At 40.0% G+C, this 24,941-nt stretch overlaps 1 protein-coding gene across 2 annotated transcripts in view; it reads left to right on the forward strand.

Moving 5' to 3' along the window:
- mxd3 (MAX dimerization protein 3) overlaps positions 1-24,941 on the forward strand; it is a 66,385-nt gene that overhangs the window by 29,589 nt on the left and 11,855 nt on the right. For both annotated transcript variants that reach the window (XM_039774920.1, XM_039774922.1), the window contains exons 3-4: positions 2,087-2,116; positions 14,222-14,336. In XM_039774920.1, the coding sequence (XP_039630854.1) occupies positions 2,087-2,116; positions 14,222-14,336 (145 nt within the window). The remainder of the gene's footprint in view (positions 1-2,086; positions 2,117-14,221; positions 14,337-24,941) is intronic.

Genomic DNA, 24,941 nt, shown 5'->3' on the forward strand with positions numbered 1-24,941 from the left:
AAACATCTGTCCCCAATTCCTTCAGCCCATGTACTTTAAGCTGCTAGAGTTTCAGGGAAAGAACAAAAGAAACTGAATACTATAAAAGACTTGATGCTGTGAGGAAATAAAATGCTAAAATTTGTTATCCATTCGGAATCTCAGTAGCACATGGTTACTGAAGCTTAATGATTCATTTGTAGATTTTAATGAATGCAGTGACAGAAGAGACAAACGCAACATAAACCTCTGCAGCTACCTACCATATGTTTGAGACTTGCTTATTTCTGATACATTATCTTTCCTGTGATTTTGACAATTTCATCGCTATATAACGCAACAGCAAGTAGAATTTAGACAAGCATTGTGGTCTATGGATATACTGTGTTAAAATACGGTGGCTATATTCTGGCATGGCATATTTGCTTGCATTTCCAATTAGAAGGTAATGTTAACTTCCTTTAGTTATTCATTTTAAATGTGCAGTCTGAAGGTGGATTCTGTGGGGCTTTCTACTGGTAGTGATAGGCACAGTACAGTGGTGGGGACACTGTGCTGTAAATATGCTGCCATCCTTTGGATGAGACATAAAACCGAGGTCCTGACTCTCTTTGTGGTCATTGAAGATCCCTGAGCATCTTTTGAAAATGGTAGGATTTATCCCGATGTCTTTGCTAAATTGTCACTAAATTGCTGCCTCATCCATTCTGACCCCCCTAATCTAATTTAATTGGCTCTCTCACCTCTTTACCACCTAATAGCTAATGTGTTTATAGGTCCTGCTCAGACATATAACGTGACTAGCTGACTTGTAAATTTGTACATTTTTAGACCTTGCCCCTAGCAGGGGGTCCTCAGGTTACGACACAGTTCCGTTCCTACAACAGTGATGTAACCTGAATTTTGGTGTAAGTCGAAACACACCCTAGCCTGTGTCACTTACCTATTCTAACACATTTGCAAAATTATAATCTAGAACATAAAAACACAACTAAGCCACAGAAAAAGGAAAAAGACATAAATATAATGTACTGTACACTGTACTGTAGTAACAGAAAAAATGAAAAAAAATGAGTGTAAAAATAAATTCCTTACCTTTATTCCTTCTGATCTCTTTACAATGTCTAATTTCACTTCCATCGTGATGGCTTTCCTCTTCTTCGAAACACTGCCATCTGAAGACTCTCACTTTCGTTTAGGAGCCATGATAAGGGCCAAAAAGTTGCCAAACAAAGCAACACATATAGAACACTTCCTCCGCGTGCAACCAAACGAGTTCGCCAACTCTCTTGCTGTGATACTGCGTATCCTTCCACTGCGCATAACCAAAATAGTTTGCCCGCGTAGTCTGTAAGTACGACGCTAATGGCATAAGCCAAAACACTCGTCTCAATTTTTTTAAGTTTTTATACACAGCGTACTTTTACTTTCACTTTCACAGCATGCAACAAAACTACTGTAGTTCGCAAACTCCCTCACTCCTATGCCGCCTACTTTTGCCACCTGCAACCAAACTAGTTCACCCCCGTAAGTCTGTAAGTACAATGCTAACAGCGTAATCCGAAGCACTCACGTCTTTTTTTTTTTTTTTTATATAAAGGTTTTATGGGAATGAGCATCGTAAACTCGAAACGTCGTATGTCGCGACGTTGTAACCCGAGGACCCCCTGTATTAATAAATTGTTAACATGCTTCTAATGGTTTATATATTTTTTTTAACTCGTCAATAAAGTAAGCACAGAGTTTAATAAATCCATATTTATTGAAAACAACTTATTTAAGTAGCATTACTTTGTATCCCAGTTTTGTTTGTCCCAATATGATCCCTTCTATTTTGGCCATCCTTTTGCTTATTCATTTTTTCTTTCATAAAATTGTTGTGGTTTCTTGTAGTATGATTCCATCCATGTCCCACAGTGTAACGTGGTGTAACATAGCACTCATTCAAGAGGTGCTGTTTGAAAGTTAAAATACATGGCAATATACACTGTAGTTTTGTTTAAAAATATTGTGTCTCTTCCAATTTATAGTTGTCATTTTTTATTTTATATTATCCTCTGTAAAGTTATTACTGGAATTTGCTAACAGATTTTTTTTTTTCTTCTAGGACTGTACATAATGAACTTGAGAAACACAGGTGAGCCCTATATATGGTTGTCAATTTATCTGTGATTAATGTTATGAAGATGCTTTTTAATCAGTTTGTCAAATCTGTCACTAGCATTTTAAGCAATTTAAATGTTCAGTTTAGCTTCCTAATTTGTCTCTGTTTGGGTATTCTATGGTTGACTAGAAACGCTAACCACATGGATAAATATGCATAGAAATAATGTGCTGTATCAGTTGCTGATAAAATACAGCAGGATGAAACTATGAATTGTGAAATTATTGGAAATTAATTGTATTTAACATGATACTAAGCAAAATGTGAAGAAACCTATCTCTAATTTGTTGTGCTACCACATATTTTGGTTTGACATGCCTATTCATATGTCACCTTTTCGTTTTGTTTGAAAGCATTTGTATATGTCATAGCACCCTGGCCCACTAGGTAGCCTTAATACTTAGCTTCATTCATCCCAAAGAAACATTTCTTTGGAGTAATACGAAGGCCAGCTTTCCCTAATGTCCACAATACTACTTGGACCTGCTGTAGGTGTTCCTATATCATCCAGGTTGGCAGCATTAGAAGAGTTATGAGGACGGAGCACTTTATCCAATAGACGTTGGAAGGTCGTGTTCTCCATGTAACATAAAAAGGAAGAACACAATACTTCCAGCGACCACTAGAGGTGCTAAACGCAGCCTTAACCTTGTCCTAGACGTTTAATAAGGTCATCCACTTGTGGCATCAGGTAGGTGTCATATTGGGTGATTTGATTAAGCTGCCTGATGTCATTGCAGAAACCTCCAACTTCAGCCAGGCTTAGGGACCAAGACAATAAGGCTGGACCAGGGAACTGAGACTTCTGTCGGCCACATATAATTCCAGCATGCTCTTGATCTCCAGTTCCACTTCTGCTCTTTTGGCCTCAGGGAGTTGGAACGTATGTTCTCGAATGACCACCCTGGGTTCTGTCACAAAATCATGTTCAATCAGGGCTATCCATCCTGGTTTCTCATTCACTACCTCAGGAACAGACAGGATAACTGTTTCCGGCTCCTGTCGCTGTTTGGCTGCCAAATTGGGTCTGAAGTTAAGTTTTGATTTGTGAGCAAAGAGGGAGCGGGGCTTACTGGTGTTGGGGTCAGGCTCCCTGTCCTTCTACGGCTTCTTGCAGGTTCACATGATATACCTGTTCACTCGAACGACAATTTAGTTGTATCACCAAATAGTCGACAAGTCCCTTCCTCTCCTTAACTTTGTAAGGGCCTTGCCAATGGCCCAATAATTTAGAGTGGAAGGTAAAAATAAGAACTATGATGTGATCTCCAAGGCGGAACTCCCACAGAAATGTGCCACGATCATAATGACAGACATGAGCTGCTTGCGCCTTCTCTGTGTGTGTTTTTTAGAATAGGCCAAATTTTTGCAAATCTATCACATAACTGCACGATATATTCTAGAATATTTGTGGTGAGGAGGGCCTCCTCCTACCAACCCTCTTTAAAAATATCCAAAATTCCTTGGGGTTGCTGCACATACAGTAATTCAAATGGTGAAAACCATGTGGAGGCTTGTGAGACTTCCCGATAGGCAAAAAGGACAGTGGGGGAGCTGATCCCAGTTTCTTCCATCCTCATTGACCACCTTGCGGATCATCTCTTTGAGGGTCTGATTAAATTGCTCTGCTAGACCATTGGGTTTGAGGTTGATATACTGAGGTCTTTAAATGACTCCTCTTAAGTAACTTGGTTGTTTCCCTGAAAGTCTCTGAGGTAAAGGGTGTCCCTTGGTCCGTCAGGACTTCTTTAGGGATGCCATCTCGCTCAAAGTCCCCTACTAATTCCCATGTGGTAGCTTTGGAGATAGCGAAGCGCAAAGGAACATCTTTGGGATATCGGGTAGCATAATCTACCAGAACTAGTGTGTACTTTTGTCCTATAGCCGAGGGTCCTAGGGTGTTCCACTAAGTTGACCCCGATGCAGTCAAATGGGATGTCAATAAGGGGAATGGGATCTAGAGGAGCACAGCCCCTCCTGGGAATTTACCACATTTGACAGAACGTGCATCAGTGGCGAACTTCTTCATTGATTCCTAGCCAATAGAATCAGAGCTTAATATGTTCAAGGGTTTTTTCGGTGCCCAGATGGGCACCCAGGAGGTGGGTGTGTGCTAGGGCTAACAGCAACGACCGTATTCCCCAACCGTGCTCTGCTACTTGATAAAGAAGGTCCTCATTTAACACAGTGTTACAGTACTGTGGCATAGGATGTTGAGTGCGATGGCCATTAACCAGAACAGCTGCATTTTTCGCAAATTTAAGGGAATCCTCTTTCCATTGTTCCCACTTAAAGGAAGCCAGAGTCTACTTAAATTGAAAGTGCAGCTGTGATAGAGGAACCACAGCGAACCTCAAGGGGCATGGCTTGATCTCATTCTGCTGTAGCATGGTAATCACCATGTCACTCCGTGGGGCTCCGTCTCCACTCTCAGTGGGCCCTGGTCAGACTAAAGCAAATGTGCAAAGCAAAAATACTCCATGGACGTTTTCTGTATTCTCGCTGAATCAGACTCTGACTTTTTGCACTCTGAGTTTGATGCAAGTAATCTGGAGATGGAGGTCAAAAACAAAATTGCGGTACTAACATTAGCCTATTGGATCATCAAGTTGATCGTGGTGCTAAACGCGTTCGTGTAGCTGATACGCTTACAGCAGCGTTTGCCTAGGAGGACCACCACTTATGATGACAAGAGGTACAAACCATATTGCGTCACACAGCGACTGCCACCGTCGCCCACCTGCTGTGCAAAGGCACAGAGGTAGTCGGCCCGCCATGCATTCCTGCTGGCCATCGAGCTGCCCCTGCGCAGCCACTGCTGCCAGAGATGCTAAACAGGCGTCAACAGCAACCACAGCATGTAGCCACAGACGTTTCGTGTTGATTTATGTGTGAAACCAGTGCATTGTGTGCTTTTCAGAAAACGGAGGGTTTTTTTTTTTTAATATTCAGCCCACAAAGAGTTAACTCACTTTTATTATCTGACCAATCTCGCCCAAGTATCGCTGGAAACAAAGGATTCTCAAGAACCACTACAGTTAATTTTTTCAGCGATCCTTCATAGCCAATGAAACAGCAGGCAGACCTGTACGGATGGGTATGTCCATGAATGCTGGTCAGATTGGTCTCAACTTTTAGCCATTGCCGCAGCAACACTAAACAGCAAGCAACAATGGATATGTTGCTGCCGGAAACCACCAGGGCGGATATCTTATATCCATTCGGAATTGCCACTCCTGCATAAGGGGTAGATGGGGGATTAACCAGAGGGCACCACCCCTCTCTTCCTGTACCTCCACAGATACCCTTGTCACCGAGCAAAAGATGCAGCCGCACAATCGATGGCTTTAGCACTGACTCCAAGTGGTGATGATGGGGCTTAGGGGTAGGGACACACAGTGGTTGGGTTTCATACAGTGACTACTTGGTTTCCCCAGAGTGTGAAGCCACTTGATGTTCTTCAATGACCTCAAGGAGATCAACAATGTTTTTAAAATTTGTCCCCAGGCCAGCTGGGCAATATATTCGGGTAGTGCATTTATTAAGAAAACAGGCAAGCTGTTCTACTACCTATTGGGCATTGTTTATGGCTGGTCTTAACCAGCACCTGATTTTGCCCCATAGGCTGATAGCATGAGAGTGGGTTGGCTGCTCTGAGTCGGACTTCCACTACAATAGTTTCCTTGGCTCTGGCCCATGGCTCCCCCACCTTTTTCAAAGGTCTCTGACTTTGTGGGGCTTTAACACTAGAATTACCAGAGCCTACGAAAAAACTCGTAATTCCGTCCCACCTTAAACTGCTTCTTAAATCCCTTCACACCTCTCCGCCAGCGCCCTTTGTCTTCTAAATGTGCTGATAAAGAGAAGCTCGGAGCAGCCGGCTATTCCATCCCCCCACCAATTTAGAACGTGCACGAACTTCTCTCAGCTCATGCCTTGATTGAGTATCTGGGAGTGAAGTGGAGTTTTAGAGTGGAAATAATAGATTGTTGTTTGGAACACACGCATTTCATGTCTGTTCCGTTTCTACAGTAATCTGTGTCAACACATTGTTAAAACAGAAACGTTTTTTATATTCTAGTAGTAGATGACAAAATGTAGGCATAAACTATATAATGTATGACGCCTGAAGTCCAAATAGCAAAGAAACATTTTCACAAGAATAACACAATTGCGCTTTTATTCAAAAATATAACTGCAGAAACAAAAAGCCGCCTAAACACGCGACATTGCCACCACTTTATTGTAACTGCCTCCGTGGTTTAATTGACTCAGCCCCCGCTTGGGAATCAAAAGGTCAAGAGTTCGATCCTGCGCTCCTCTGTTTTGAGAAGTAAACTGCTCTTAGTCTTACTGTTTTAAAATAAAAGCATACATTTGATTTCAGTCTAACAACCGGTGCAATTTATGATCCTTGTAAAGGCTAGCTTTTTTTTTTAATTCACATTTTTTATTCTCTCAGTCGCGTTCAGAATCAATCCATACAATCCCATCTGACACAGCTGTTTTCACTAAAGACGCGCTATAGCTCTGCAGTGTACCACGATGCATACTAACGCCAAACACCCCCCCGGGTTCTGACACACAAACGCTGGCGAAGCTGCTTTCTTCGAATGGTAAAGACCTGTAACTTCGGCGCTATATGCAATCATCAGACACTCCCCATCTGCCCGTGTCGTTCAAACACAGGAACATATATTGGTGTAAAAGTATAACAAAAGTGCACTTTTATTCAAGTGCACTTTTTCCATCGCCTTTTCCTGTAAGAAGCAATGTACACACTTCTCTATGCTGTGGTTTCTATTATACACCTGAAAGAAAGAGACAATACATGTGAAAATATCCAGCATACAGCAACATGCGGGGACTGGCAGGAACACTCAATAAAACTGAATAAAAAGAAAATCAAGTGACGGTGAGATACGAAGAAGGCAGCTTCGCCAGCATCTGTGTGTCAGAACCAGGTGGGGGGGGGCGTTAGTATGCATCGTGGTACAACGCAGAGCTATAGCGCGTCTGTATTCTGTTTCTTTTGTACTCCAGGGCACGCAGAGGAGAGAATAGTAAAGAGCAGTAAGTTCGGTGCTATATGCAATCATCAGACACTCCCCATCTGCCCGTTGTTTTGTTATACTTTTCAATACTTTTATACTGCTCAAACGGGCATGCTCAAAAATACACGTAATGCCACGAAAAGTGCACGCAGACACTTCATTTCGCAAACAAAGCAAGTGCACTTTTATTCAAAACTACCTGTATAACCGAAGAAAAAGAAAGCAAGTTACAGTAGGCGATTGATACGACAGCTTGCATGGTGCAATGCTAAGAAGTGCAGATTTTCATTCCGTGCTATATAAAATAATCACATTCAAATATTAACAGTTCCCACACACCCAAGGACCGTCCTTCCTACATTTACGACACGTGTACTTGTTGCCGTGTACACACCTCTCTGTGCTATGGTTTCTATTACACTGAATGAGCACCTGACACTGTACTTTCTTCCCTGGGGGAAGGTCCCGCATCAGAGAATTTCCAGTTCCTGCATAAATTCACACCTGATCTGACGCTGTTCGCTTTCAAATAATATTGCATTAGTGCGATTATATTTTCACATATATTGTCTCTTTCTTTCAGGTGTGTAATAGAAACCACAGCATAGAGAGAAGTGTGTACATTGCTTCTTACAGGAAAAGGCGATGGAAAAAGTGCACTTTTGTTATACTTTTACACCAATATATGTTCCTGTGTTTGAACGACACGGGCAGATGGGGAGTGTCTGATGGTTGCATATAGCGCGGAAGTTACAGGTCTTTACCATTCGAAGAAAGCAGCTTCGCCAGCGTTTGTGCATCAGAACCCGGGGGGGTGTTTGGCGTTAGTATGCATCGTGGTACACTGCAGAGCTATAGCGCGTCTTTAGTGAAAACAGCTGTGTCAGATGGGATTGTATGGATTGATTCTGAACGCGACTGAGAGAATAAAAAATGTGAATTAAAAAAAAAACAGCTAGCCTTTACAAGGATCATAAATTGCACCGGTTGTTAGACTGAAATCAAATGTATGCTTTTATTTTAAAACAGTAAGACTAAGAGCAGTTTACTTCTCAAAACAGAAGGGCGCAGGATCGAACTCGTGACCTTTTGATTCCCAAGCGGGGGCTGAGTCAATTAAACCACGGAGGCAGTTACAATAAAGTGGTGGCAATGTCGCGTGTTTAGGCGGCTTTTTGTTTCTGCAGTTATATTTTTGAATAAAAGCGCAATTGTGTTATTCTTGTGAAAATGTTTCTTTGCTATTTGGACTTCAGGCGTCATACATTATATAGTTTATGCCTACATTTTGTCATCTACTACTAGAATATAAAAAAACGTTTCTGTTTTAACAATGTGTTGACACAGATTACTGTAGAAACGGAACAGACATGAAATGCGTGTGTTCCAAACAACGATCTATTATTTCCACTCTAAAACTCCACTTCACTCCCAGATACTCAATCAAGGCATGAGCTGAGAGAAGTTCGTGCACGTTCTAAATTGGTGGGGGGATGGAATAGCCGGCTGCTCCGAGCTTCTCTTTATCAGCACATTTAGAAGACAAAGGGCGCTGGCGGAGGTGTGAAGGGATTTAAGAAGCAGTTTAAGGTGGGACGGAATTACGAGTTTTTTCGTAGGCTCTGGTAATTCTAGTGTTAATGGGTACTCTTCTCCCCCGAGAGACTATAACAAGCCTCATGCACTTTACCCTTTCAGCATGGTTCTATTCTGTTAGCTTCCTTTTCACCCTCCCTTTGTGCTATATTTAATTCCCCCCCTGGGGAAGAGGTTATGCCTGGCCCTTCTGACCCGCGACCCACACCCCATATTCAGCCACTCAGGTATGGCACTTTTCCACCTAGACCCTGAAGGGCTGTAGTTCAGTTGTCACGTCCTGCTCCTGATTCCTCATGCAGTCAACCATCCTGCCAACTATGCCACTGTGAAATGATTCAAACAACTTGGCCAAAAGGTTTGGGGGCAGCCACCTGTATACTTGAAAATTGGCTGTCAAAAAGCAAAGGTTTGTTCACAAAACAGGTCTAAACAGACATTAGTCCAAAACAAAACTGGCGAGACAGACAAAACATGGCAGTTTTAAAGCCAGGTAGGGGAAATGATGCCATTGGGTCCAGAACCGGAAGCCCAGGTAGAATTTCCCGTGATCGGTCTGCCAAGGAAAAAGAGAGAATCCATTGCACTCTGCCACCACGTGGTCCAGCATGTAATTATCCTTTTTTGAGTCATCCATGCGCACGTACATGACAATAGCTTCAATTAAGAGGTGTTTGCTTTAGTTGCATGAAATAAGTATAACTCCATATTATATCTCATTATATCTCTAAGAGTATAGCTGAGTTCTAGAGCGGAGTGGTGGCTCTGAGGCTAAAGATCTGCGCTGGTATCCTGAATTTTGCCAGTTCCAATCCCTGTCACTGCCAAAAGAGATCCTGCTCTGCTGGGCCCTTGAGCAAGGCCCTTAACCATCAATTGCTCCAGGAGCGCTGTACAATGGCTGAGCCTGCGCTCTGACGGCAAGGGGTATGCGAAAACTAACACATTTCTAATATGAGAAATTGTATAAGGCAAAATTAAAGAACAAAAAAAAAATATATTTCTAATGGGGCTATTGACATGAACGTTTCACCAGATGTCAGTAACAACCCAAGTAATCCACACATACAAAGAAATCAAAACAAATAAGTCCATAAATTATGTGTAATAAAGTGGAATGACACATGGAAAAAGTATTGAACACATGAAGAAAATGAGGTGCAAAAAAGTATGGAAAGCAAAGAAACCAGCTGAAATATGTCAGTATTAAGAAAGCAATCCTGCACCCTATCACTGCAAATTTTAATATTCGCTGGTTTAGTCCTAAGTGATGGCCTATAAAAAGGCTTCTCATTACCATGGTGTTGCACAAGAAGCATCACATGTTGGATAAAATCAAAGAGCTCTCTCAAGACCTTCACAGTCTTATTGTGGCATTGGTTACAGATATATTTCTAAACTTCTGAATGTTCCATTGAGCACCGTTGGGGCCATAATCCGGAAGCGGAAAGAACATCATTTCATCATAAACCACCCACAAACAGGTGCTCCTCGCAAAATTTCTGACAGGAGTCAAAAGAATAATCAGAAGAATTGTTCAAGTGCCAAGGACCACTCACAGAGAGTTTCAGAAAGTCCTGGAATTAGCAGGTACAGTTGTTTCAAAGAAAACAATAAGTAATGCATTCGACTTCCATGGCCTTTCTGCACACTCTCTGCACAAGACCCCACTTCTGAAGAAAAGGCATGTTGAAGCTTGTTTAAAGTTTGATACACAACATTTGGACAAGCTAATCAAATACTGGGAGAATATAGTCTGGTCAGATGAGACCAAAATTGAACTCTTTGGATGTCATTGCACACACCATGTTTGGAGGGGAAATGGCACTGCACATCACCCCAAAAACACCATACCAACAGTGAAGTTTGAAGATGGGAACATCATGGTGTTGTACTGGCAGACGTCATATAATTGAAGGAAGGATAAATGGAGAAATGTACTGGAACATTCTTGATAAGAATCTGCTGCCATCTACCAGGATGCTGAAGATGAAACGAGGGTGGGCATTTCAGCAAGACAAGGATCCCAAACACACTGCCAAGGAAACTCTCAATTGATTTCAGGGAAAGAAAATAGACTGGGCCATTCTAGCAGTTTTATCACCCAACTTGAATCCAATTGAACATCTATGGAAAAAATTGAAGATCAGAGTTCATAGAAGAGGCCCCCAAAACCTTCAAGATTTGAAGACAGTTTGTGTGGAAGAATGGGCCAAAATCACACCTGAGCAATGCAGGCGACTAGTTTCTCCATACAAAAGGAGTCTTAAAGCTGTCATTACCTGTTAAGCTGAGCTTGAGGCATTGTTATTTAATACGTTTGTAAAAAGAAAAAAAAAGGCAATTGATCTTGTGATTGTTTGTTTAAATAAAGATTAAGTGTGAAAGGGTTAGAGACTGCTTCCAGAAATCGGGGTCAGCGTACTGCTGCATGGAAGAGACATTCAGTTATAAAAAGAAGGCACGAAGGAGGCAATTATGAACAAGAAAAAAAAAGTCACAGAGGGAAACTTAATACATTAGCTGATTTTGGCGATGTCACTGCTATGTTTAAAAAAAATCCCCCTTTTTAATGTGAAATGTTTCTGACTAGTGATAGCTGTTATTTATATAAAAGATGCAAAATAGCCGTGCTTCGCAGCAGAGAAGTAGTGTGTTAAAGAAGTAATGAAAAAAAAAGGAAACATTTTGAAAATAACGCAACATGATTGTCAATGTAATTGTTTTGTCACTGTTATGACTGTTGTTGATCACACGAACTGACTGTCAACGCAGTGCATAGAAAACCAGGAAGAGCTCCAAAAAGCGCTGAAGAAAACATGCATTATATAATTGAGAAGGCAGCGAAACAATAAAAGCGAGCGAGTGACATATACAACCATATTCATGAGTGCTGCTACTTCGGAAACAAAGCAAGGTGTAAACCTAAAGTTTAAATTAAGTTCATAGACCGGCTGCCGCTGGCGTTTGTCATGCCCACGAGTAATGCGGAATACAAGTTTAATGAGAGGACGCAGGATATAAACGAGAGTTTTGATCACTTTGTAACTACGTTAAAATTGCACGTGAAGGGCTGTGCTTATGCAAATTCTGAGAGACTGTGTCTGTGGGGGATTGACAGTTAAGGCGGATGTGGGAGTCACGTCATCATCTCCCCTCCCATTCACCTTATTTCGCTCTGAGCTGAGCTCCGCAGCTAACGCACGCAGTGTTACGGAAGCGACTTTGTGATGCTGCCACCAAATACTCACAGAAAAATGAGGCTATAAAGTAAGCGCAGCAATATATAAAGTCAAAACTTCAATATATAAAGTCAGCGTCAGAATATACAAAGTCAGCGCTGGAATATCCATCCATTTCCCAACACGTTGAATCCGACCACAGGGTCACGGGGGTCTGCTGGAGACAATCCCAGCCAACACTGGGCGCAAGGCAGGAACCAATCCTGGGCAGGGCACATGCATCATTTTCAAAACATTAACCGAACAGTGTTTTTTTAATTTATTTTTCTGAATACGTTTTGTTAACTTAGTTCAGTTCAGAGTTGTTTCAATCAATAGATTTTGACTTTCACTTTATATATTCAGGAGTGAGTTTATATACTCCGATGTTGACTTTATATAATCAGGAATGACTTTATAAATTCCGATGCTGACTTTGTATATTCAGGTCTTGACTTTATATATTCCAGCGATGACTTTATATATTGTGACACTGACTTTATATATTCAAGTTTTGACTTTATATATTCTGACGCCGACTTTATATACTGCATTCACAAAATCAATTTATTTGCCTGTTTGGCACCCCATAGTATATGTATGTGTGTGTGTGTGTGTGTGTGTGTGTGTGTGTGTGTGTGTGTGTATATATGTACACATGTATGTATATACGAGGTGTGGCAGAAAAGTAATGAGACTGGCAACACTGCAAGCGATCTGGCAACGCTGCGCTATTGTCCTTGATAGAGCACGTGTATCAGTACCCTCCCATAGCTCAGTGCGAGTTTCAACTCCTTCTGTTAACTACGTGATTTTTGTGACTGCTATTATTGAAGTTGTGTTTTTGATTGTGCGTCACGCAAAATGGAACAGCTAAATTTGGAGCAACGTTGTGCCATTAAACGGCAAGTGTGACGTTTGAAAAGTTAAAACAGGCCTATGGGGAGCATTCTTTATCCCAAGCTCAAGTTTTTCACTGGCACAAATCATTTTTGGAAGGCAGAAAACACTTTGAAGATGAACACCGTTCAGGGAGGACTTCAACTTCGAAAACCAATGAAAACATCGAACGTGTGAACACTCTTGTGAGATCAGACCGTCGTTTAACATTAAGAATGTTGAGTGAACAATTCAATTTGAACAGATTTACCGTTTATCAAATTTTGACTGAACATTTGCACATGCGAAAGGTCTGTGCCAAAATGGTGCCGAAAAACTGCCCTCTCCATAACAGAATTTTTGACCTCAAAAGGCATTCCTGTGGTTCCCCAGCCCCCTTATTCACCTGACCTCAGTCCGTGTGACTTTTCCTTTTTCCTAAACTGAAAAATGTCCTCAAAGGACGTCATTTCGGGACTTTAGAAAACATCCAAAAGAGTGTAACAGACATTCTGAAGACCATACCGGTTGAAGACTTCCAGCGCTGCTACCAGCAGTGGGAACAACGTCTCCATCGGTGTGTAGCTGCCCAAGGGAACTACTTTGAAAGGGATAACATTGATGTTTGAAAAAAATCAGTCTCATTACTTTTCTGCCACACCTCGTGTATATATATGTATACTGTTTATCTAGAGCAGGAAACTTGGAGCCTACCCCAGCAGGTTTGGATACAAGGCAGGAAAAAATCCTGGTATGGTAAGATATGGCTGATGTTAAGAACAAAAATAATATATTTCAACTATCTATTTTGAGAGGGAGAGAAAAATTGAAAAACTGGGGACAGATATTTTAGAACTTAATTCTGCTACTGGATTATTTTCACAATATCAGGTATTTTGAGCAGTTAATATAACCTAGAAAAAGACAAACTGATAAATAAGAATAAATACAAAAACACATTAGTATGTTTAGTTTTTCAACGGTTGGCAGACTCTCTTCACCTACCTGCCTTGTAGTTCAGTAGAGACATTGCCAACTCAGGAATTTTACAAGGTTTGTATCGCTTCATTGTTGTTGTTGTGTTTTTTTTTTTTTTTTTTTTAAAGCAAAGTGATTGGTCAGTAACAAAATTCTGATCTTGTATGATGACCTAGTCAGTCTCTTGATCAGTGCCATTTTATTTTAAGAAAGGATTTCTCCTGTGCGATGTGGGTGGTGAATACAGATTAAACATTTTTGTCACAGTATTAAAATATTTTGATAAGTAACACTCTGTTTATTCTTATTATAGTTTTTCTTATTATTGCTTTCATATGTTTTCATAATAGGCGGGCCCAGCTAAGACGCTGCTTGGAACAGCTGAAGAAACAAGTGCCTTTGAATTCGGACTCTATGAGAAATACAACACTAAACCTCTTGCAGCATGCACGCCTACATATCAAGGTGAGAAATGTGAATTCTATAGATGTTAATTTTCTGTATGACTGACAGTTTGAGCAACTGGCCACTGATATTCAGTGAATTGTCCATTTTTATATACAAATTAAATAAACATACATTTTAGGTTTAAGGGGCTTGCTTCATGTGGTCCATATTTGTGGAGCATGAAGGTTCTTCAACATCCCTATTTTAACTGAATATACTACTTTTTTCACCATGTGTGGAGGAATTTCTGTTTTATTGGATAGTGGTGCTGAATAATGAACTTTAGTGGGCTAGTTACTGGCTAATTTGAAGACAATCACACTGTTACCTAGAGAGTCCTTGAAAGTGCAAGCTTCGGTAAACAACTGTCTGGTTTGAATGGTACCCTGGAATGAATTACTCCATGAATACTGAAGGAAGAAAAAGGCTAGGGTAAGGATTTCTAGAGTTAGTTAAAATCCTCCTTACTAAAGAGAGCCACAAGTGAGCCTAGCACCTTTTAACTTGTTTAGAGAGAGAGAGATATTGAAGACGATAAAACTTAGTTCTTTTGTTGCTTAGCAATGGATGTTACTTTGTCAATTAAGGCAGAGTGGTGGGTCTGAGGCTAAGGATCTGCGCTGGTATCCCGAATGGCTAACCCTGCGCTCTGACCCCAAGGGATATGCAAAAACCAAGCAATTTCCTTTGGGATTAATAAAGTATAATAAAAAAAAGAAAAAGTTGAACCAAATGATTAAACAGGTTATAAGTTCCCTCAGAAACATATCCGTTGAAAGTATGTTGCCGTGGTGTTGCAATATCTTGTTGCCATTGCTTGCTTTAACACCTTATCTAGTATTTTTACAGTAAGTAGACCATCAGCAAGCAAGAGCATTCAATGTTCTCTGATCCGCTCTTCAGGAGACATATGCATCAGTCTGCCAAAACAGAAGTGACTCTGTGAAATTATGGGTGGTTTTGATAATGATTGATAGTACACACATTTTTCATTACTTCTCCAAAAGGGAACCACTTAGTTTTACTCCAAGCTATAACTGATTATTTCATACACCAATAAGTTTGGCTTTTGGGATGTATAGAATGCTGATGTTTGTAGCTTACGATACTTTGTGTGAAGTAAGTCTAAATGTGAGTAACGTTGCTGTCATGTGTATTTACATATGATGACAATATCATTTTCAAGATGAAATGCAGCAAAATATGTTATACAGATAAAACTTAATTTAAATAATCTATACTGTTAATAATTAAACATGTGAGGACACGTGTTTGCTGCGCTAGCGAGGAGCTGGCACTCCGTTCATGGATTGTTCCTGCCTCGCACTGTATTCTTGCTGGTGCTGGCGCAACACTGGAAGGATAGAATTAAGGAACAATGATATATCTTCGTAGTACGTGTTTAATTAAAGTTTTGAAGAATTGGCATTGTAAGCTTACAGATAGCATAACGTCTATTACAGAGCTGATTGTGTGGCGATTGGGTATTTGGAGAAAGAAAAGGAAGAACAGGAATTGGAGGTTAGTACGTTTGAAAGAGACAGTACTGCTACAATAAATTATTTCATCGAAGGTCGCGCATGGTGCAGCAAGTATCTTGCGTGAGGCAGGAACAATCACTGTGCCATCATGTTCCCATGTTTTATAACATGCTTTAACTCCTATCATCATGAAAATGATATCACGTATACATCTCAGTATTTTAATTTATTCAGAGAGCTGTAATATTATGAATGTAATGGATTCTGTATCCTGTCGGAGGAAGAGAAAGCCCGGAAGCACATAGTGATTCACACACACAGAGCACATAGAAGATCAAATACAAAACAAAGCATTTAACGTGCTACTTTAGTTACGATGGAATTTGAGAAACTAGTAAATTAAATGATTTTAAGATGAAGTTTATGATGATCTACTTTAATGAAAAAATAAACTCCGTGATTAAAGTGGAAATTTAGAGATTAAAGTTGAGATTTCATGCTTTTTTTCCCCCACTGTGTGCCTTTTTTTTTCCCTCTGTATCCTAATAAGCTTTCATATGACACAGACGGTGGGCTACGACTCGCCTTTTCGCAGCGACTTTGATATATGAGAACTTTTTTTATTTCGGGCACTGTGCGACTTTGTATACTTGAGCTTTCGAGTTTCTCCGACACGCTATGTCACTCAATCAGCTTCATTTTATTGTTTAAACCAACAAATAGTAAGTTTTTCTTTGCCTCCACTTGGTATTCGCTGAAATTCTCCTATTTTCCCTTGTGCTTTTGGTATTGTTTTTTCACAGAAGGCTGAGCTTAAGGGCTAATCTATATTAATTTGCAAATTCAAAAAGGCGTAATTCTTGGAGGAGTTGGGGCGGGATAGCAGGCACGTGCGTTACTTTAACGTTGACCGTGATTTATGGAGCGGAATAACGTGGAAGTTGGCAAACGCACAGATTTATGCATCTGGATTTTTTTTGTGCATAAACACATTTCCGCTTTTGTCCGCATGCCATGTTATAGAGTGAGTTCTACGCACGGCGTTATGCATGAGGCACCTGATGTTTTGCATTGTTTCTTATAGTCCTTGGTCTATAGTCTGCATTTGTTAAAGCCTCCCTGATGTGCCTCCCTCCCCAAAGTCCTTTTTGCCAGTTATATTTTCACATTTAGGCGCCCGCGGCTCGGCCTGCAAAGTAGTGAAACAGGCTAAACTTTAAAAATCAATAAAAAAAATACAATTTCTATTGAGAACAATTCATGTTGATAAGTTTCCTATCCAAGGGCTTCTTGATATACAGTGGAACCTTGGTTCTCAACCATAATTCGTTCCAAAACTCTGGTCGTAAACTGAGTTGGTCGTGAACCGAAGCAATTTCCCCCATAGGATTGTATGTAAATACAATTAAGCCGTTCCAGACCGTACGAACTGTATGTAAATATGTAAATATATGTAAAGATTAAGTACAAATGCTGTATAGTTAATTACACCATAGAATGCACAGTGTAATAGTAAACTAATGTAAAAACATTGAATAACACTGGCACAAAATGCCCAGGCTCCCTGCTCAGCTACACAAGCAGGCTCGCTCGCACTCTCTCTCTCTCTCTGTAGCATGCACATCCTTGTCAGCGGCAAGTGCTCGCTCGCGCCCCCTCTTTCTCTGTAGCACACACACGGACACCCCCGTCAGCAGCATGCACTCGCTTTCTCTCTCTGTAGCGCACACACCCCCTCCCCCGCTCTGTCAGCAGCACGCCCTCGCTCTCTCTCTCTCTCTCTGAACAGAGGGTAACATTTGAACAAATCCGAACTTTAATTTAAAACCAACCACAAGCAACCAAAAAACATTGCAGGAGTTCATGCTAATAGCCTTACAGCCTGATCGCTGTAAACACTTTTTGTTAAAATGAGTTTTAAGCACAGCGGAAAAAAAAGAACATTTGCAAAAAGAGAAAAGTAATATTTCAACTAATCACGCTATGAACAACTCCATCTGTAAACACTTTCTTCTACCCACTCTTCACTTGCTTAGAAGCCATAGTTAACTACAAAAGCACACAAAATACTGTAGAGCACAAAGAGAGTGCAGGTAAAGCATGCATGTCTGACTGAGAACAATGAACAGGGAGCAGCTCTGCTTACTCTCTCTCTCTTTCTCTCTCAGCCTGCCTGTACCGGGGGGTGGAGTTGGGGGGATGGTTCGCGTGCACGTACTGCCTGCTTCTCAGAGGTAGAGTCTCAGCTGTACCCCCCCTCCCCTATGCAGAAGGCAGGTAGTACGTGCACGCGAACCATCCACACATGCAGCAATCTCCCTCCCCCTCCCCCTCCCCAGCAGGCACGTGGCTCGCTCTCTCTCTCTCTCTCTCTCTCTCTCTCTCTCTCTCTCAGCTGCAGGCAGGCAGTCTGACCGAGAACAATGCAACACGTGCAGAAATCATCGGCGTGCACAAACCGAAAGGGAAACTGGCTTGTTCATGAACCGAGGCAAAAGTTTGGCCAACTTTTTGGTGGTGAACCGAGACGTTCGTAAACCAAGGTTCCAATGTACAATATTTTTGGTTTTGTTTTCAGGAGCGAGGACATATTGGGTTCTTGGATCTAACCCAGGAGGAAGCAACGTAAAGCTGACCATGCAAGAAGCATGGTGAGCTAAGGGCAACCCCTGCCAACTTGAGTGTCTTTCCCTGGGCCTTGTTAATTGACATTACAAGCAATGTTTCACCGGGAACTGTAATCTCTTGAATTGAAAAGGCATGTCCGTCGCGATTAGAGAAATGTGAGGGATTAAAACCCTCTCGCCAATGCTGCATCCTGTGATGATTATCGCCTCTATGATGTTGTTCTGAAGCTGACAGACCTGGAGCCTCATGTATAAAAGATGTGTACGCACAAAAATGTTGCATACTACCGTTTCCACGCTCACATCGCAATGTATAAAAACTAAACTTGGCGTAAAGCCATGCATATTTTCACGCTAGCTCAATCCCTTGCATACGCAAGTTCACCGCTTGGTTTTGCAAACTGGCAACACCCAGCGTCAAAGCAGTGCTACTGTTCCTGTGTGGTTTCCCTTTAGTTTTTAGATTCACATCCCTGACTTGGCTAAAATTAACCACATTTCGTTTATTAGTTTCATTGTAATCGACCCGTAACCATATAATTTGCTTAGAAGTTACCCTGGGGTCTTTTGTGACCTCGACAACTATTACACGCCTTGCTCTTGGAGTGATCTTTGTTGGTCAACCACTCCTGGGGAGGGTAACAATGGTCTTGAATTTCCTCCATTTGTACACAATCTGTCTGACTGTGGATTGGTGGAGTCGAAATTCTTTAGAGGCGGTTTTCTAACCTTTTCCAGCCTGATGAGCATCAACAACTCTTTTTCTGAGGTTATTAGAAATCTCCTTTGTTGTTGCCATGATACACTTCCACAAACGTGTTGTGAAGAGCAGACTTTAATAGATCCCTGTTCTTTAAATAACACAGGGTGCCCACTCACACCTGATTGACATCCCATTGATTGAAAACACCTGACTGTAATTTCACCTTCAAACTAACTGCCAATCCTAGAGGTCCACATACTTTTGCCACTCACAAATATGTAATATTTGATCATTTTCCTCAATAAATAAATGACAAAGTATAATATTTTTGTCTCATTTTTTAACTGGTTTCTCTTTATCTACTTTTAGGACTTGAGTGAAAGTCTGTTGTTTTTAGGTCATATTTATGCAGAAATATAGAAAACTCTAAAGGGTTCACAAACTTTCAAGCACAACTGTATATCATTGTAGACAGGCCTTAAGGATATCACCAACTACAGGAAAATATCCTTCTACATTGTAACAGACAATCAGCTGGTTGACAACTTGTATGTGTTTTACTGCAGATTTGATAAGTCCAAGGTCATACCCCATTCTGGTTCCAGCCCTCCAAGAATACAAATAAAAGTATGACATTATCCCCCACACATTATACTATTCAGCCTGAAGTAAATATCTGTCAAGAGGATGTGGTTTATTGAATCTTCAAGAGACAAAACACCAAGAAAGCAGCAAGTCCAGACAATATCTCACCTTTCTGCTTGAAAATGAGTGGTGTTCAAGAGATGACTTTGGACAGATTTTCAACAAATCATTTATACCGTGTGAAGTTACCTTTTGCTTCAAATAAGCCACAATCATACTAAGTGAATGACTACAGGCTTGTTTCTTTAACATCTGTGGACAACCCAGTGACTTATGCAAGGATTTTGTTTTTGGACTTCAGATCAGTGTTTAACACAATCCCTGAACCTCTCCGTTCTAAACTCGCCCCAGCTTTCAGTGAATTACCAATTTCCTGAAAAATAGGGAACTGCAGGTGAAACTGGGAATACTCCCCTGTATTCCCATATAGTCATCACTGGTTCCCCAGGGGTGTTTGTTTTGCTCACTGCTCATTTCCCTCCATGACACGGCCATAATTGGACACCCAAAAAGTGATGATGAGTTTGCATACAAGATGGGAGGTTGAGCAGCTGGCCCTTTGGTGTGGTCTAAACAATCTGAAGCTAAACATGCACAAAACTGTGGAGATGACTGTGGACTTCAGCAGCACCACCAATATTCTCTCCACTCTCCATACTTAACAATAATATACATTTTTCCACAACATATTTGTGAGATCAGGTTTTGACATGGAAGACCAATATAGATTCAATCATAAAAAAAGGCACAGCAGTGGATGTACTTCCTGCCACCTCTGAGGGAGTTTAATCTAGCACAAAAGCTACTGATTTAGTTATACACTTCAATCATTGAGTCTGCTCTAAGCATATCTAATACATTATGGTTTGGATCAAATACTAAACATGACAAGAAAGGGCTACAACAAATAGATCTCCAAAAGATCAGTGACACCAGTGTTCCCACCTTTCAGTACCTGTACTATTCCTGAGTCCTTAAGCAGGCAGGGAGAATGATCACCAACCCCTCACATCCAAGCCACAGTTTCTCAGAACTTCTCCCATCTCTAGGCGTGTTAGATTAAACTACACCAAAACAAGTGAAGATATTTTTTTTTTTCCCATAGGATATCGAGCTTAAAATGGTTAATTTGGCTATCCGTGCACAGTCTGGTTAAAGCACCCCCTCCTCATCTTGCAATATTGTTACATATAGCTAGTGCTAAATTTAGCGTTTTATTTCAGTATTTCATGCAGTGCCTTGCACGTTGTATGCAAATGTTTGAATGCTTTGTCTTGTGTTTATCTCAGGTGTGTACTTAACAGTTGTGTGTATGCTGCCTGTCATGTTATTATATTTGGAGAGTCATCACAAAAAAAAAAAAGTCAGATTCCCTTTTTGCGAGCATTTTATTATTTTATTTTATTATTTTATTATTAGCCAATAAATGTAATTCTGATTATGATAATAAAATAATTGTTGTTCCTCTGATGTTTCTGTTGACACATGAGTATAGAAACAGTTCAGTTTGCCATTTAAGGGACTTGCTCTCAATTTCCAAAATGGATAAGTTAAATTCCCAAACTCAACCTTGTAAATCCTGAAAATTCTGTAAGATGCAATCTTAAAATTAAAGGATAAGTACAGTGCCTGACCAAAAAAGGTGCACTGCGACCTATGCTAGAAGTATTTAATGTGTGAGCAACAGTATTATGAGCTTGGCTCAAAAAAATGACCAAAAGGTGTCACTTGTGATGCATCATTTGTTTGTGATAAATTTCTTACATTTATTCTCGCACTGTACAAGTTTATATCCATTTTAATAGGAAATTTTGTAGCTACTAATGTAGGTCGCTTGCGATTTTAAAGTGTACTTTATGTTCCGAGTATTGATTTATATACTTTCTGAAAGGCTGCAATGTTTTACACTTTCTCTGACCAATTACATTTTTTTTGAAAACCTTTCAATAGAATGTATAATAAGGAGCTGACACTCTAAAGAAGTAAATATCTATAATGACTTGATAATGCTACCCGTTTATTGGTAACTGATCAACACTGGATGGTTTTTGCTCAAAATATTCAATCTGCAAACCAGCATACTTGATAGTATGTTGGTTTTATAATTTGTGGGTAAAAAATGTAGGATGTTTGCAAACAACAGTTCGGACAGTTATTTCAATATTGTACTTGTATACAGGTACGCAGAGTTTCAAGTGAAAGTATTACTATAGTTTTTTGCAAATATTGCTATGAATTTGTCTCATTCAGTTTCAGTTTGAAGTTGAGCACTATAGCAGCTCAATAATGTAGTTGTTTTATTGGTTAGCTTGTATTCAGAAGGTTAGGGTTTGATACCAGCATGAGGTGACAGTTTTTCTCTTAACATTTACTGTATACATATTTTTAAAAAATTCAAAACAGTACAAAAATATTTAAATTGAGAATACCATACAATTATATTGATTTTTGGCCTTAAAGTGAAACTACTAAAATGTATTACTATCAAAATCAACAATAACAAAGACAATGTAATATAAAAACAAGTTAAATTCAATATTAACATTTCTGATATTAATAACAGAATGCAATTTATAAAACCAATACATTTCAAACTGGTTGTAGTTTGAATTTTTGTTTTGTTAAGGTGATTTGTCACTGTTTTGAAAACCTTCCATTCCTTATTAGAACATTGACTTGGCAAATATCAGGGTCAAAAATGATAGGCTATAATATAAACAATAATCAAACAACAAAAATAATAATAATAATCTCTATACTGTGTTTGTTGTGCCATAGAGCATATAGCACAGTAGAGACAGAAGCGACAAAATTAAACTATTAAAACTGCAACAAGTCTGTAAGTTAGTTTGCTAAAGCCTAATTTAATTTAAAGTGCAGTATAAGAAACTTTCAATGGGGCTTGTTAAAACTTGGAAATATCGTCCACTGCCATCTATGACTTCATTAATGACACATTTCACATTCATTCCTAATTAGCTTTTAGAGTCTCCGTAGTTGGTTTCTCAAGAAAAAGAAAAACTCTGTCCTGCTTTGGTTGGATGTGGGCATTGCATTATTTGCATGTGTTTCTGAAAACCCAGTCAACAGGAACTGGATAACAAAAAAGAAGCTGCAAAGGGAAAAAAACGGTTGTATAAGGCATATTAGACTAATAACTCTAATGCTAACCCTGGGTCTTATGAGCGCATTAGGACAACTATTAAGAAGGATATTATGGAAGCAAAAAGGCAGTTAGAAAAGAATATAGCAGATAAAGCAAAAGATGACCTATACAGGTTCATTTAGTATTTTAGTAGTAAAAGAACAGTCAAGGAGGAGGTGAAGTGCATCAGGAATAGAAAAAGGGAGATAAAATATATAGATCGTGTAATAGCAGATGCTCTAAACCTTCATTTTATGAGGCCTTCACATATGAATAATCTTCCAGCGATAATAAGGTCTATAAGGAGGTAATGTGGGATTTGGTAATTGTATAGGGAGAAGTACAGCTCGGATTAAATATGTTGAACTCAAACAAATCACCCACACCAGATATTTATCTTAAAGTGTTTAAGGAAGCTAGCAAGTACATATAAACCCTTGATGCATATTTTTAGGAAGCTGATGCATACTGGGGAAATTCTGATGGATTGGAAAATGGCAAATATTATCCCATTATATTAACAGGGTGATCTGCGAGATCCAAGTAACTATAGGAGAGGAGGTTTAACATGCATCACAGGTAATTTAATGGAAGGAATTAAGGATAAGATTGAGAAGCACATGGCAAGAACAGTCGGAATGAGCTCAGACGAGTAGGGTCATGTTTTGCTAATATGCTTGAATTCTGTGAAGAAGTAACAAAAGGATACAATCTGAGTGGTGCACGTGATATTTATCTTGACTTTCAGAAGTCATTTTATAAGGTCCCACATGAGAGGTTGAGCATCAAAAATGTGGGAGTCAGGGTGTAGTGCATATATGGCTAAAAACAGCAAAGGGTGATGGTGCAAGGAGCCTTACCACAATTGGCTGGTGTTAAAAATGGTGTCCCACAGGAAGCAGTGGGATATATATATAATAACATAAATAACAAGCTTTTTGAGTTTGCGGGTGAGGCCAGTACACAATGGGAGGTCTAAAAATTGAAAGTTACACCTTATGAGAAGAAGGTGTCGTAGTGAGGTCATCACTGTTAACTTCCAGACAGTGTCCAGAAGCCAGTTAGAAAGCTAATAGAATGTTCGGTTATGTATCATGATATGTAGGGTAAATGTCAAAGGAGATTGTTCTGAAGCTTTATAACACACTGGTAAGGCCTCATTTGGAGTACTGTGTACAGCTTTGGTCTCCATGCAATCAAAAAGACATACAGGTTCCGGTCATAAAATTAGAATATCATGACAAAGTTAATTTATTTTAGTAATTCCATTGAAAAAGTGAAACTTGTATATTCGATTCATCCATTACACCTAGACTGATGTATTTCAAATGTTTATTTCTTTTAATTTTGATGATTATAACTGACAACTAATGAAAGTCCCTAATTCAGTATCTCGGAAAATTAGAATATTGTGAAAAGGTTCAATATTGAAGACACCTGGTGCCACACTCTAATCAGCTAATTAACTCAAAACACCTGCAAAAGCCTTTAAATGGTCTCTCAGTCTAGTTCTGTAGGCTACACAATCATGGGGAAGACTGCTGACTTGACAGTTGTCCAAAAGACAACCATTGACACCTTGCACAAGGAGGGCAAGACACAAAAGGTCATTGCTAAAGTGGCTGGCTGTTCACAGAGCTCTGTGTCTAAGCACATTAATAGAGAGGCAAGGGAAGGACAAGATGTGGTAGAAAAAAGTGTACAAGCAATAGGGATAACTGCACCCTGGAGAGGATTGTGAAACAAAACCCATTCAAAACTGTGGGGGAGATTCACAAAGAGTGGACTGCAGCTGGAGTTGGTGCTTCAAGAACCACCACGCACAGACGTATGCAAGACATGGGTTTCAGCTGTCGCATTCCTTGTGTCAAGCCACTCTTGAACAAGAGATGGCGTCAGAAGCGTCTCGCCTGGGCTAAAGACAAAACTGCTGCTGAGTGGTCCAAAGTTATGTTCTCTGATGAAAGTAAATTTTGCATTTCCTTTGGAAATCAAGGTCCCAGTGTCTGGAGGAAGAGAAGA

The sequence above is a fragment of the Polypterus senegalus genome, chromosome 13, assembly GCF_016835505.1.
Source record: "Polypterus senegalus isolate Bchr_013 chromosome 13, ASM1683550v1, whole genome shotgun sequence".
NCBI classification, from domain to species: domain Eukaryota; kingdom Metazoa; phylum Chordata; class Cladistia; order Polypteriformes; family Polypteridae; genus Polypterus; species Polypterus senegalus.